This window comes from Borostomias antarcticus (genome assembly GCF_949987555.1).
Source record: "Borostomias antarcticus genome assembly, chromosome: 3".
NCBI lineage: Eukaryota > Metazoa > Chordata > Actinopteri > Stomiiformes > Stomiidae > Borostomias > Borostomias antarcticus.
Genome location: NC_140236.1, coordinates 25954754 through 25969753, shown reverse-complemented (window position 1 = coordinate 25969753; position 15000 = coordinate 25954754). Strand labels below are relative to the sequence as shown.

Sequence of the window (15000 nt, the reverse complement as noted above, 5' to 3'; positions counted from 1 at the left end):
ATAAGGGTCACAAAAAACATTAGTTAACTAATGCTTATTTAGCGTTAGGTTAGGTTACTAATGTTAATTAATACCTTAGTTAAGGTTAGGGTTAGGGTTAGGTGAGTTAACCTTAGTTAACATAAATAACATTAGTAAATAATTAATAGAGACATTAGTTAACTGTTACTAAATGCTTAATAATGCATTAACTAATGCTTATTAATGTACCCTTATTGTAAAGTGTTACCGGTTATTTAAGATCATATACAGCGAGATATAGCCCGTCGCCGCTAGCACACTCAGTGGATCCATAGGTGCATAGACAAAATCCCTCAAGAACACCATCAACTCTCGTTTTCAAAGACAGGAAACTCACCGAGTCGTCACTGGTGTCCGTTGATGTTCTGACAATAAAATCGCCGCAAAGTATGCTTCTGGTTTTATTGATCATAGAGCATAGAACTATTTTCACTCACAGTGCATATGTTTGTAAACTTCCGTTTGAACTTTGGGAGGTCTTGACTGAGTTTGGAGGCTACCGTAGAAGAAGAAGTGCCACTTCCAGGTCACAGGTCTACACAACAACAAGTCGAGAAGCCTAGGATTGCTTTGCAGCTGGTATTTCATCGATAGTATTAGGTAGAATTGTTCATTGATCAAAACATATATGGGACGCGGATGAATCTAAACATCTCTGGCTTTGTTGTCAATACAAATCAATGGATATAATATGATCAATAAAACCGATCGGAAGCATACAGTACTTTGTGGCGATTTTTTTTGCCAGAACATGAACGGACACCAGTCCAGTCGGTGAGTCTTTGAAAGCGAGATGGTTTGATGATTTATGGTGAGGGATTTTGTCTATGCACCTATGGATCCATTGAGTGTGCTAGCGGTGACAGGCAATATTACGCGAGAGCAGCGTTTGACAAAACTTTCATATCGGCCATTGTATATGATTGTACATAACCTTGGCTTACTAAATTCCGAACCTGTCCTTTAAGAAAGAACGGTTTGAGTTTGAATTTGCCCCGGGGACAGGCCACAAATATGGTTTGGCCCAATCCCAATACCCCCCCTTTAGCCCTAGCCCTTGGCCCCACCCCTACATTTCACGCATAGGGTAGTGTGTCCCATTCCTTCCAGCTTCTAGGGCTAGGGAGCATATCGAGGGCTAGTGGACGTTCAAACAGCCCTCTAAAACGAGGGTTTTCAGATGCTGACTTGAAACCAAGGGGTAGATGAAAACTCACACAATGCTTTTGCGAAGCGAGGCAGTGATATGAAACATAGCTGCCGGTGCCGTGAAAAAACATGGGAAATATAAGAGCAATATCTATCTATCTCAATGTTGAAGGGCCACTACCCAGTCGAGGGCACTCCAAAACTAGGGGCTAGGGCTAAGGGGGAGTATTGGTATTGGGCCTTAGTACTGTTGCGCGGGTTCACTTCAGCTGTTATATCTCACATCTCGAGAGCGAGGCCATGCCCGATCAGAGGCACTGGACTGTGTCTTGGTTTTTTGAGTGTGTGTGTGTGTATAGTAAAAATGTGTGTTTGCGTGTGTCTGGAGCTTCATTAAATGCGCATTATCACAGCATCACAAAGCAGGCGCCTCTATATTCATGGCGCCACCCCATCATGCCTTGCTGTAAATAAGCCGCTGCCTGAGTAATAATCCAACCTCCACGTCTGCAGCACTGTGGGCTGCAATCAACCACGCACCTCTCCACCCCGCACTTCAACAGCCAGGGAGACATCCTTATAACACCCAGCCACACACGCACGCACGCACGCATGCACACACACACGCACGCACGCACATTTGTGTAACAAATGCCCTGGCTTCTGACAGACTGTATTTGCTCTGTCTAACAGTAATAAAGACTTGCTATCCAGGCTTAGGAGGGTAATCAATGGTGTTTTTCCACACCACTTAAGAACGCTGCGCGATCTCTGCTTACTGTAAGTCCTGTCATTAGCGTAACAACGGAGGCTCAGGGTGATGATGACGCTAATCACAACACTATTTTTTGTCTCAGACCAAGAGCCTTGAGCGTGGAGCAGAGGAGGGGTGGGTGGCAACAATACATGAGTGTCCTACAGTGAGCCGATGGTCAGACCCCCCCCCCCCCCCCGCAAAATGAACACCCACGGACACAGATGATAAATATTTGCTGTGCTGCTCAAATATCAGACAAAACACCTCCATTCAAGTCTGTTTGAGTGAGAAAGGACTGTGATGTTGCTGGCCCTGCGTTGGTGAGTGTGTGTGTGTGTGTGTGTGTGTGTGAGAGAGAGAGAGAGAGAGAGAGAGAGAGAGAGAGAGAAATATTACACTTATTCACTCAATTCACCTATCTGTATTTACATTGACTTTTTGTGATGTTTGCTTTGGCAATGTACAGTAAACACATGTTTCCCATGCCAATAAAGCCCTTTGAATTGAACTGAATTGAAAAAATTGATAGAGAAAGAGATACAGTAGTCTCTTGCCTCTGAATGTGCGTATGTGTGTGTGTGTGTGTGCGCGTATGTGTGTGGGTATTGTGTGTGTGTGCGTGAGCGTGCATGTGTGTGTGTGTGTGCGTATGTGTGTGCTTGCATGTGTGTACGTATGTGTGTGTGTGTGTGTGTGTGTGTATGTGCGTATGTGTGTGTGTGTGCGTGCGTGCGTGTGTGTGTGTGTGTGCGTGCAACTCTGGGGCAGCTCTTGAGGGCCGGCTCACCCATGGCCTTGCAGGTCCTGCTGACGGGGTCCATCTCGTAGCCCTCGTAACATTCACACTTGTAGTCTCCTTTGTAGTTGATGCATGTCTGGCTGCAGGCGTCCGGGTTCTCACACTCATCTATGTCTGCCGAGGAACATCAGAAACACATCTGTTACCATGCCGACAGCTGGGCGGACAGGGGCAGACAGGATGGGGGGGGTGGGTGGGTATTCTAATACAATACAACACAATAGAATAGAGCGGAACAGAGAAAAAATAGAATAAAACCCATCAGAACAGCGCAGAGCGGAGGAGCACTCTGAGCGTAGTGGGGGACATTCTACCTCCACAGGTCTTTTTGTCCAGTAGCTTGTAGCCGGAGGGGCAGTCACACTCGTAGCCCATCCTCCTGTCTCTGCAGATGTGCGAGCAGCCGCCATTGTTGTCTGCGCACTCGTTCAGACCTGGAGGGGGAGGGAGCCGAATACCGATGAAACAAACTATTCAGTTTTTCTGTTTGACAGTTTAGTATTGTCTCTGAATCACAAAGACATCTGAATGACAAATCCAACAAATCTAGTTGTAAAGAATGGTTGTGTACAGCCACATTTTGGACAAAGGTTTTTTTTTCCAAATGTTTGTGCATGTGCTGTGCACGATGTGTGTGTGTGTGTGTGCTTGCGTGTGTCCGTATCAAAATTGTGACCAGGACCTATTGGGACCAGAATTATTACTCTGATATACTGTACCTGGAGCCAGTCCCTCCACCCCCCCCCCAACCCTCCCTCCCTCTACACCCCCCCCTCCCTCCCTCTCCTCCTCTTTAATACCCAGCAGGGGAGAGAAACGTGGGATAAACTGGCAGTTCATTACTGCTTCACATTAAAGATTAAAATCAGGACTACAGGTACACTTGAAAGAGAGAGTGAACAGGAGAGTTAGAGAGAGACAGAGACGGAGAGAGAGAGAGAGAGTGAGACAGAGAGAGAGAGAGACAGAGACAGAGACAGAGAGAGAGAAAGAGAGGGACAGAGAGAGAGACAGAGAGAGAGAGAGAAGGGGGGGGGTGCCCAACAATCAGGCAGGTGATTTCTCTGTAATCTATCAATCCTATTAACAAACAAGGCACTTAGTGTAGTACAACATGGAGAAATATTGTATATATTATGACCTACAGTCCACTGGACTGCTTAGATAACATGTACAACTTCTAATACCTACAGTATCTACTTTCAACATTGGCATCAATATCTCATCATCAATGACACAAATAATCTGCCTCCAAAACAATAATAATCATGTTCAAGGCTTTAAATTGATTTCGAGTTCATCCAAGTGCACTGAAGACCTCTCTACCCTGGGGACTGAGCTGTAGTAGAAGTAATTATCTATGGTGTATAGCTAATCCATGTGGTGGTTTGTGGGTAATGTAGTCCGCTCACGTTGTACCCATTGCGAACACTGAACCAGAGCAGGCCTTTGATCCTAATGAGCAAGCTGAGACTTACCGATTTACTCTCCCTTGATCAGATGAAGCTCCTATTACCACACAAGTGATCATCTGCATACAAAGTGGATACTAACGCGGATGTTTGTGTGTGTGCGTCAATAAGTGAGTGAATGAGTGTGTGTGTGTGTGTGTGTTTGTTTGTATCACTCTTACCGCATTCCTTCATGGGTTCGTCTGACCAATCCTTGCAGTCTTTGATGTTGTCACAGACCTTGCTGCCGTCGATACACTCTCCGTTCTTACACCGGAACTTCCGGGGCCCTTCGCATTTGGTCGCTACGAGAACAACAACAACAACAACAAGTGTGTTAGACGAACACCTCGAAAAAGCATTCAATCCCAAGCAACTTGCAGTGCTTCCTCAGTTGAAACAGCTGGTGGCATTCAAAACCAATGTATCCCAAGGTATTGAAACCCCAAACGTTGTTCCTTATTGTAGTCCCTGAAATGAGAGCGAACTGTGGTACGATTGGGTGTTTATTATTTTACATAGAGCCTCATTTACGACTTACCCATAATGTTGTTGATTGATGGGAAACATTTTCAGCTGATTCCACGCTGTCTCTCATTCTGGTGTTAGCGGCATGCTAATGCTAGTGCAATGCAGCAGAAACGGATAGCATTCAAAGAAAAGTCCCTTAAACACTCCACAGTGCACCCAAATCAAATCAAATATGCAAACGTCCCGAACCGAGACAGGAATCAGCCGAAAGGCATGGAATCAGCAGAAAATGTTCTCCATCAATCAACACCATTATGGAAAAGTCCTGGCTCTGTGTCCAAAATTCGGAACTACCCCTTTAAGACTAAGCGTGTTTTGTTATTGTAATGGACTCATGCCATATGACCTGTCTAGTGTAGGCCTGAGATCTAAAAGACCTTTTGACCCCAAACCTATTAGTGACCCTTTTAGAGAAAAGGTCCCAATTTTACACATTCTAGCAGTGTCAAAAACCAGTGATGTTAGTAATACAGTACGAGCTACACTGTTCTACATCCGAGTCCATGGCTCTGTAATCTGATGCTCTCTGGCTGCAATCCAGGTGTGTGTGTGTGGGTGTGTGTGTGTGAGAGTGTGTGTGTGGCTCAGCTGGAGTTCACAATGCACTCTGCCACAGCTCCCTCTCACACTTACTGTACATGCATGCTGAGCGAGCTAGCCTCTGTACACTAGTACACACACACACACACACACACACACACACACACACACACACACACACGCACACGCACACACACATAGAAAAGAAAAACACAAACTATTCAGACTCCAAACCATTTGGCAACGCTGAGTCTGAACACTCGGAAATCGATTCGGGGTTCATTACTTCAAAACAGTGTCTCGTACACAAAGCCAAGTGTCAACACTAGTGATGGTGACCTTGAGTCAGTACAGTGGATACAGTACAAACAGAAAAAAGGCTAGAAAAGAATAAAAAACATTCAGCTGAAACCCAGGAATAGAGCAGAAAACATACAGCTGAAACCCAGGAATACAGCAGAAAACATACAGGCACCGTTTCTAACAACCCATCCCCCGTAGCAACGAGGACAGATAGAAACAGTCTTTTCTGTACTGCTGCTTCAAACAAGATGGACGCATTCTTCAGGAAATCAGATGAGCTCTAATGAGTTTGTATGGGGTAGCTTATGATAAAATGAATGATACCTTAAAAGATATTGCATCGTAAAATGTCTACTGTTGCAGGCAAATGTGAAGGAACATGTGATACATGGGTCTGCAGATTCCGGAAGATTCCGGCACTCTATTATTCAAGATACAGTAGAATGATAAAAATCTAGCTTATATCTTTGAAACAAGTATCTACGGTATCTACAGATGCGTGGCCTGGATGGACACAGAGGAACAATCTGGAAAGGGAGGGCTTGTGAGTAGGCTCCACCCACTGTTGGTGCAGCCTGCTTCGTCGCTGAAATCGGGACAGTCGTGGACCCGGTTACACTGCTTGGTGCCATGGATACAGGAGCCGTCACCGCACTGGAACTCATCAGGGCGGCAGGTCAGGAGAGCTGTGGGAGTGGGACACACACACACACGGGCGCACACACACACACGGACACACACACATGCCCACCCACACACACGCACATACACACGCGCGCACACGCACGCACACAGAAAAGCAACCGTTAACATCTCATCTAACTTCCCAGCGTCTCCAGAGATGCAACCCCGCGGCTCCTGTCAGGGAGAGAGCGACTGCGCTAACGAGCTGCGCTCCAGCCTCAGAGGGCCCCCGCGCGGAGGCCCCTCCCACCTCCAGCAATCAGTCACACACACCACTCCCACAAACCCGGGGATGAGCAGCGGGCGGGGGGTATTTACACACTGCCCTGGGTGAAACGCGTCAAGGACTGTACACCCAGGCTGTTGTTTGTGCTCTTCTAGCAGTGTGGGTGGTGGTGGATATTATTTCACCCATTCATCTTTTTAACTGGCTCTTTAATTATTCATGGGCTGCACTTTGGAGTTGCGACGCCGGACGAAGGGAGTCACAGATGATCAATTGCTGTGGGGGCACAGGGATGCCAACGCAATAACTATATTGGAAGATTTCCCATAAAGTACACACCTTTAGCGATTCAAAACACTGCAGGCTTTTCTGAAGAAGAAACACCACAGACAAACCCAGACACGTCTATAAAACCAGGGTAACACCCTGGGGACACACACACACACACACACACACACACACACACACCCACAAAGAGCCGGACTGATGCTAACAGCAGCGGCGGTAGGCCTGATCCAGTCTCATAAGTGTGCTGATACTATCAGAGGAGTGATTGGGATCTAGCTAATTAGGATAAATCCTCTGCATGAATGCAGCAGTAGCTTCAGCAAATATCCTCCCCTACATGAGGCCAGACTGGAGATGTGAGTCATGTTGTCTGGTCTCTAACCCCAGGCTTGTCTGGTCTCTAACCCCAGGCTTGTCTGGTCTCTAACCCCAGGCTTGTCTGGTCTCTAACCCCAGGCTTGTCTGGTCTCTAACCCCAGGCTTGTCTGGTCTCTAACCCCAGGCTTGTCTGGTCTCTAACCCCAGGCTTGTCTGGTCTCTAACCCCAGGCTTGTCTCGTCTCTAACCCCAGGCTTGTCTGGTCTCTAACCCCAGGCTTGTCTGGTCTCTAACCCCAGGCTTGTCTCGTCTCTAACTCTCACCACATATGTTTGTTCTCCCTAAACACACTGAGACAGAGGGTTCCCAAGGCCATGTGATCTCTACTAGAACAATGCTGCAGACACCAGAATGGTCTGGACAACTCTCACAGTTCCCCCAGCAGACAAAACAACCATTCTGTGCTGATTACAGTCCTTAGTGTGCGAGCGCGTGTTTGTGTTTGTGTGTGTGTGTGTGTGTGTGTGTGTGTGTGTGTGTGTGTGCGTCTGAGAGTGGGATGTGGATCAGTGTACTACTGATGGAAGGTCAGGCTCAAGAGTCACACTCATACTCAACGACTCTCTGCTGCTCTGCTCGTCACACTGTTGCATGGCAACCACATACACACACACACACTCGGTGATCGCCGTGGCAATTCCAGCATGAATCTTCTCATCACTGTCTGCTGTAAATGTGGTCTTAAAGGCTCTTTGTTCAGAGTGTGCATACAGACATTCACACAGTAATACGCACACATACAGTTCTTATACTTATAACGTCCACGTTCACATTTCAAATCTTTCTACATTAGGCTCGCACACAGTAACCTGCTTTACGTCTCTATGAAGTCCTATTCCGTTACACGGTTTTGACGCTTAACAAAAGGTGACCGTGACATAAAGCTTTTCCACGCCCCTGAAAGTCGCCCCCTCCCCCCCCCCCCCGGAGGTCGCTGATGCCGGGCTCACACTACAGGATTTTTGGGCCGATTCATCTCTCATTCATGTCACCCCTCCCGACAATTGGAGAAGAAATCTGGTCTGGAATGTTGGTCGGTATCGATATTCGGCCCAGATGATCTTGTAATGTGAGGGGTTTACAGATCCAATCTTATACCTCCCGTGCGTGACACAAACCGCTTTCGCAATCGGTCAGGATTGATAGAACACGCTGCGGTGTGAGAGGAGCGCGACTCACGGCAGTTGGCCTCGTCGGACTTGTCCTTGCAGTCGGCGTCTCCGTCGCACTTCCAGTTCTGGTGGACGCATTCTCCGCTGCCGCACTGGAACTCGCCCGCCGGGCATCGCGGCTTCTGGGGCTCCGTGCGTCGGCTGCAGCGCTCGCTCGACTCGTCCGACTTGTCCCCGCAGTCTGGGTCGCCGTCGCAGCGCCACAGCGCCGGGACGCACTCGGAGTCGTCGCAGCGGAACTCGTGGGGGCCGCAGGCGGGCGGCGGGCACCTCTCCTCGTCGCTGCCGTCCCCGCAGTCGTCGGTGCCGTCGCACGCGAAGGAGGGCGCCACGCACTTCCCGTTACGGCAGCGGAACTCCTTGGCGGGGCAGGCCTTGGCGTCTGGGGAGGGGGAGAGGAGAGAGAGGAGGATGTGCAGGGGTGACTCACAGCTCTTGGAGAGAGGAGAGGAAGTGTGAAGTGAGGAATAGGCTAGAAACACTACAGAGAACATTCAGTAATAGGGGGCATTGGCTGTGTCCTGGGGCTAGCGTTAGCGCCATGCTAATAGAGAGCCGGGGGGGGGGTTGCCTCTGACAGTGAGGCTAACCCCATTGATTCCTCCTCCAGCCCAGATGGCCCGAGGCCTAGGCCCTGAGCCCTGGCCGTCGCCAACGCAAGCAGATGCTAAATGTCTTTTAGCATGCAGCGCTAAGCGGCCGGCCCAGTCTTAATAGGGTCAGCTAAACTAAAGGCAGGACTTGCCCGAGGTGCTGGGGTATTGAGTTTTATAGCCTTTTATATAGGCTCGGAAACAGCCATTTATACTGAGACCGGGCAGTCTCTCACTCTCTCGCTCGCCCTCTCAAGCTTTGTGAGGCGTGTGTGTGTGTGTGTATTGTCACACAGCACGGTAAAATAGTTTTGCCATTTCCCAACGCTGACATTATCCCATTCCCACAATGGCCCAAATCAATATGATTCATGTATTCTGGTGAAAAGGGCATGCTTGTCCCTCGGTGCACCTCACTCTCCTGTGTGTGTGTGTGTGTGTGTGTTTGTCTGTGTGTGTGAGTGTGTGAGTGTGTGTGTGTGTGAGTGTGTGTGTGTGTGTGTGTGTGAGTGTGTGTGTGTGTGTGTGTGTGTGTGTGTGTGTGTGTGTGAGAGAGAGTGTATGTGTATGTGTGTGTGCGTGTGTGTGAGAGTGTGTGTATCACTTGAGTTTCTCCTACCCACCCAGCGTCCCCCCACACTGCTCTCCTCCCAGCGACCGGGACTGATTATAATAGCCAATTGGATTTGCAGCTAATTATCCCATCTGATGAATACTAATTGGCCCTCCCCAGTCTGGCTAATTGATTGATAAACATGAGGTGTATTAGAGATGAGGTGCTTCTAGAGTCACCCATGTGTCTTTGTGGACACTGACGCACACATACACACAAATACAGCACACACACATACACACACACACACACACACACACACACACACACACACACACACACACACACACACACACACACACACACACAGCTGAGAAAGTTAAGAGAGAATGTTCTCTAGAAAACAGCGCTCTAAGCCTTCCAGCTTGACAAGGATATTCATTTGAATTAATTAATATTACTAGTGACTATTATTCTGGTTGAACAATTTCCTCTCTTCCATCTATAACCAATCACGGTCAGCTGTCCCTCCTTGGGGAGGAAGGTCAGCTCGGTTGTGTGTGGAGTGAACATTGGAGTACGAGCTTATTGCTCCTGTTGGAAGGGTACCTGGTGTCAGAGCCTTAACTCCACTACCAGATGTCAAGGTCATGGTCAACGTAGCTTTAACATCCCCCAAGTGGGAAATTCAAGTTTAGAAACGGTACTGTGTACAGTGGGACACTGATGATACTGTATCGATGTTCAGCGGTACAGTATCGATACAGTAAAAAAAAAAAAAAAAAAAGAACTTTTTTGCACAAAGAAAATATACAGAACAAGACAGGGAATATATATACATTTAGATATAGAAAATGAAGGATAGAATAAGTTATATATACATTATTCATGTTTTAGCTCCTTAGGCCTAAATATTTTGTGAATAGCTCCCTTATAGCTCTGCATGTGTGCTTGATTACTTTATACAGTACATGCTAATATTCAGCCAAGCCTTGAGCCATCACTTCCCAGAAACTATATCCCTATCTCCAAACTTCATTTCGTATTGGAGAAAATAGGCAAATTATACATGGACAACAATGACATATTTGATAAGATCCAGAATAAAATTCCTCCTGCTCCATTCAGCCCGTCTCCAGGTCTCATACAAAAATGAGGAACACTACTTTGACTCCCCGCAAAGCGCTCAAGACAACCGGCGCGTCGCCTCCACTGGCTTGTGGATGGCCTACGGATCAACGAGCACCGGCCTGCTGGATACCCGTGAGCCCCGGGGAAGATGAACCTTAGAGACAGATACCCGTGAGCCCCGGGGAAGATGAACCTTAGAGACAAATACCCATGAGCCCCGGGGAAGATGAACCTTAGAGACAAATACCCGTGAGCCCCGGGGACGATGAACCTTAGAGACAAATACCCATGAGCCCCGGGGAAGATGAACCTTAGAGACAAATACCCATGAGCCCCGGGGAAGATGAACCTTAGAGACAGATACCCGTGAGCCCCGGGGACGATGAACCTTAGAGACAGATACCCGTGAGCCCCGGGGAAGATGAACCTTAGAGACAGATACCCGTGAGCCCCGGGGAAGATGAACCTTAGAGACAAATACCCATGAGCCCCGGGGACGATGAACCTTAGAGACAAATACCCATGAGCCCCGGGGAAGATGAACCTTAGAGACAAATACCCATGAGCCCCGGGGAAGATGAACCTTAGAGACAGATACCCGTGAGCCCTGGGGACGATGAACCTTAGAGACAGATACCCGTGAGCCCCGGGGAAGATGAACCTTAGAGACAAATACCCGTGAGCCCCGGGGACGATGAACCTTAGAGACACTGGCCGTTTTTGTTTTTCTCATATTTTATTAGCAGAATTGAATTCCCTTTAAAAAGGAAAAAAAAAATCTGTTATTACTTAATTATAAGAAGTGAAGGGGGGAATATACAAACTGTATAGGAGAGGGGAGGAGAAACTGAAAAAAAAGAAAAAAAAAAAGATCCAGTGTGGTTTTCATCAGAGGTGCAGTACTGAAAACAGTTCTCCTCACGCACACACACACACTGCTAGCCCATGTTATCTGACTGGCTGTAACTTTCTGGAGCGTAGTATTGAATGAGACAGCATCAGCCGAGCTGGAGGCCGGAGAAACGTCAGTTAGGATCCGGGTCATCGGGTGTGGTCTCCGACATGACACACGACAGCCAGACCACACATCATCTCAAACTCCGCTGGAACCCGGATTTTCCATCACTGATGCTAAACGCTAAATGCTAAAATCAAGCAACCAAACGCAGAGGATTGAGCGGGAGGCAAAACCCGGAGGGTGCATTTCTAGTTTTGGCTAATGAGCCGCGGAGCAACAACACAACAAGCTGACATATGCATGCTACGCTGACAACTACGACTGATCATATGAATAATTGTGTCTATGAAAAATAGATTTGTCAAGAGCAACTACTACAGCAGCAACAACAACTCTACTGCCCATGTTCCCTGCAGCCGGCGCACTGAGCTGTTATTTTGCGATGAGGAGCTAATGTGGCGTTCACTAAGAGAGGAAGCGACATATTAAGTTAGTATCATTAAGGCAGCCGCAAGCCTCCCACTGCTAGGTCCCCGGAGGGCGAGGGAACCCCTGTATCTGTATCAAGGCTCTGATGTGGGCTCTGGCCATCAGAACTGTCACTGGAACTTAGCGGACTAAAGACCGCGGTGCTTTGGGAGGAATATTGTCAGATAAAGCAACGCACGTGTGAACTCCTGACAGGAAAGCCGTACGGGCCTGCGTTTCGTGTGTTTGTGTATGTGTGAGCATGCACTGTATGCATGTGTGTGTGTGGGTGTGTGTGTGTGTGTGTGGATGGCCTGTTAGTCAAACCCTCCCTAGGGTCCCATCATTAGTATTTATTTCTACTTTGACTACATTAGAGCTTTGAAGACGAGGAGCACCCAGGCTGGCAGGCAGAGGCCGACGGGCCCCAAGAGTCCCCCTACTGGTCTGACAGCACCATCCCAAACGCTAGAGACAACAGACTCAATACAGGCCCACCACGTCAGGAGAGACGGTTGGGAAAGATCTGTGGGTGTTTAGGGAACCTTTTGTCTGATGGCACCTCTGTAACCAACATGTCTTATCAGCCTGGCAAAAATAATGGTTCTGAAATCCTTTCAGCCCAAATGAAACACCCTCCTGGTGGCCCCTGTCCGCTGGGAGGAGACCAGACTCTGACTAGTCTGGCACTGGGGCCACATGGCATACAGCTAGCTGAGAGAGGGAGAGGGAGGTAGCAGGAACTTATCAGGAGACTTAGTTCAGAAGAACGTGAAGGACATCCACTAGGGGCACATGTTCACTCTGTATATGCTGATTTCAATTCTGATTCAGCTTGTGACGACGATGATGAGAAACATATCTGGTCCCTGTTGGGAGCTTGATGGGATACCGCTGGAAAGCTCAATCCAAAAGCATCAGAACAGACAGTGGGCGAGACTGGCATATCAACGAGACAATGACAATATTTGAATCCGATCTGACAGGTCCTAGCAGCATCATACCAGCTGGGAGAGGGCACAGATTTTTTTTTATTGAACCTTTATTTAACTAGATAAAAACTCGTTGAGATTAATGGAAATCTCTTTTTCAAGAGTGACCTGGCCAAGAGGGCAGCACAGTAAAAAAAACACATAACCATCCAGGTTTCATACATACAGAACAACAATAAAACATTGATAGAACGTTTCAGGAGTGCATAGGCAGTATAGGAGATATGGGACAGAGACACTTCCCACTACTTCCAAGCTCCAAATCCTTTAGGATTTCCTCCAAGGCGTCATATGAGATCAGTTTTAAGTCCTCTTGGAGGGTGTTCCAATCAGAAGGGGCAGCATATTTAAAAGCAGTTCCCCTTCACAGTGTTAACACTCAGAACAGTCAGCTGCAGGGCGCTCTGTGAGCGCAGGCCATGATGGCTTCGGCTTCTAAGAAGAAAAGTGCACAAGTATCTAGGGACCAGTATCTAGGGACCAGTAGCTATAGGGACCAGTCCCAGGAGAGTATAGTAGATGAAGCTCAATCAGTGGGTCTGCCTGCGCACATACAGTATAGAGATATACAGACAGTATAGAGATGGCCAGACAGATTTTGCATACAAGGTACAGTGGTGGATGAAAGCCATCAGAGAGAATATTCTGTGCTGCTGGGTGGACCTGTAGTCACAGCTGGTGGTGCGAGGAAAAGATGAACTAATTTGATTCCAGGGAGCTCGAGTCGACCGTCGCCATCGCGTTCACGGTAGGCGTCCCATGGTTCCTGTGTGGTCGGGGGGGGGCTAATCACATCAAGGTTCCACTCCGCTGACGTGCGGAACTGGAAGATAATGCAAAAACAAAAATCTCCGAATACAATTAGCCTGGTTGTGATGTAACGATTCACGCACAGCAACTGACCGGCCGCAGAAACACGTCATTATGTGTGTACAACAAACACGGACGCCTGACATCTACACAGCCATCACCTCTCAATGACATATTAATCACAGCCATCACCTCTCAATGACATATTAATCATTTGATACTGCTTCTTCTCAACAGGGCGGTGCACCACTGTAATCCCCTACACCCACAGCTAGCTTTCATCCGGTGTTTCTGAGCGTAATCAGATTAATGGACTAATCTGGCATCTTGCTTTCTCTGTATTTCCCTTCGAGCCGCGAGGAGAGCCGGCCGAGAGACCTCCTCTCCGAGCGAGATCGGCGGGGGAGAGAGGGGGGAGAGGGGGAGCTATCTGGGAAGCAAGGGCAGAGGGCCTCCGGGGGAGCGGAGGGTGGATTTGAGCCCACATATCATTACCCCGACACAGCCCAGTGTGAACGGATTATACATGAGAGGGACGTTAATGGAGAGAGGGACATTAATGGAGAGAGTATCTGAGCCAAATTCAAGTGGGGCGCGCGCACACACACTTTTCTCTCTCTCTCTCTCACTCACTCTCTCACACACCCACCCACCCACACACACACACCCTCTCACCTTCACACACACAGACACACACAAACACGCACACTTTTCTCTCTCTCTCTCACACACAAACACACACACACACACCCTCTCACCTTCACACACACACACAAACACGCACACACTTCTCTCTCTCTCTCACACACACACACACACACACACACACACACCTTCAAACACACACACACACACACTACTGTACATGTCCTCTGTTTCTTATGTGGGCAGACTTCTCCAAAGTTTCTTGATCTGTTATAAAATAATGGTCTGGAGGCTGAAGTTGCTGTAATGGAGGCTGGCCAGCAGCCAAGGACAGCTACTGTAGCCAGAGCCTGTGGTCTGGTTGAGCTACCTGCTTGCTGCGTTAGATAGCTAGCTTGCTTCTAGAAGCCATCATACATCACAGCCACAGCCTGGAACTGCAACCGTTATGAAATAGTACACTATTAGTGCTCGATTAGTTTGACAATCATTAATAATTGTGACAGGCCTATGAGAGAGTGATAGGTCGTTTTTTATGTACTACTGTACAT

At 48.0% G+C, this 15000-nt stretch overlaps 1 protein-coding gene across 1 annotated transcript in view; it reads right to left on the bottom strand.

The window, feature by feature from the left end:
- The window catches only part of lrp8 (low density lipoprotein receptor-related protein 8, apolipoprotein e receptor), a gene marked incomplete at its 3' end in the record, with an annotated part of 194081 nt that overhangs the window by 42292 nt on the left and 136789 nt on the right, over positions 1-15000 (bottom strand). The window contains 5 exon segments of the mRNA XM_084436357.1: positions 2715-2840; positions 3041-3160; positions 4360-4482; positions 6115-6237; positions 8307-8681. Coding sequence (XP_084292483.1) covers positions 2715-2840; positions 3041-3160; positions 4360-4482; positions 6115-6237; positions 8307-8681 — 867 coding nt within the window.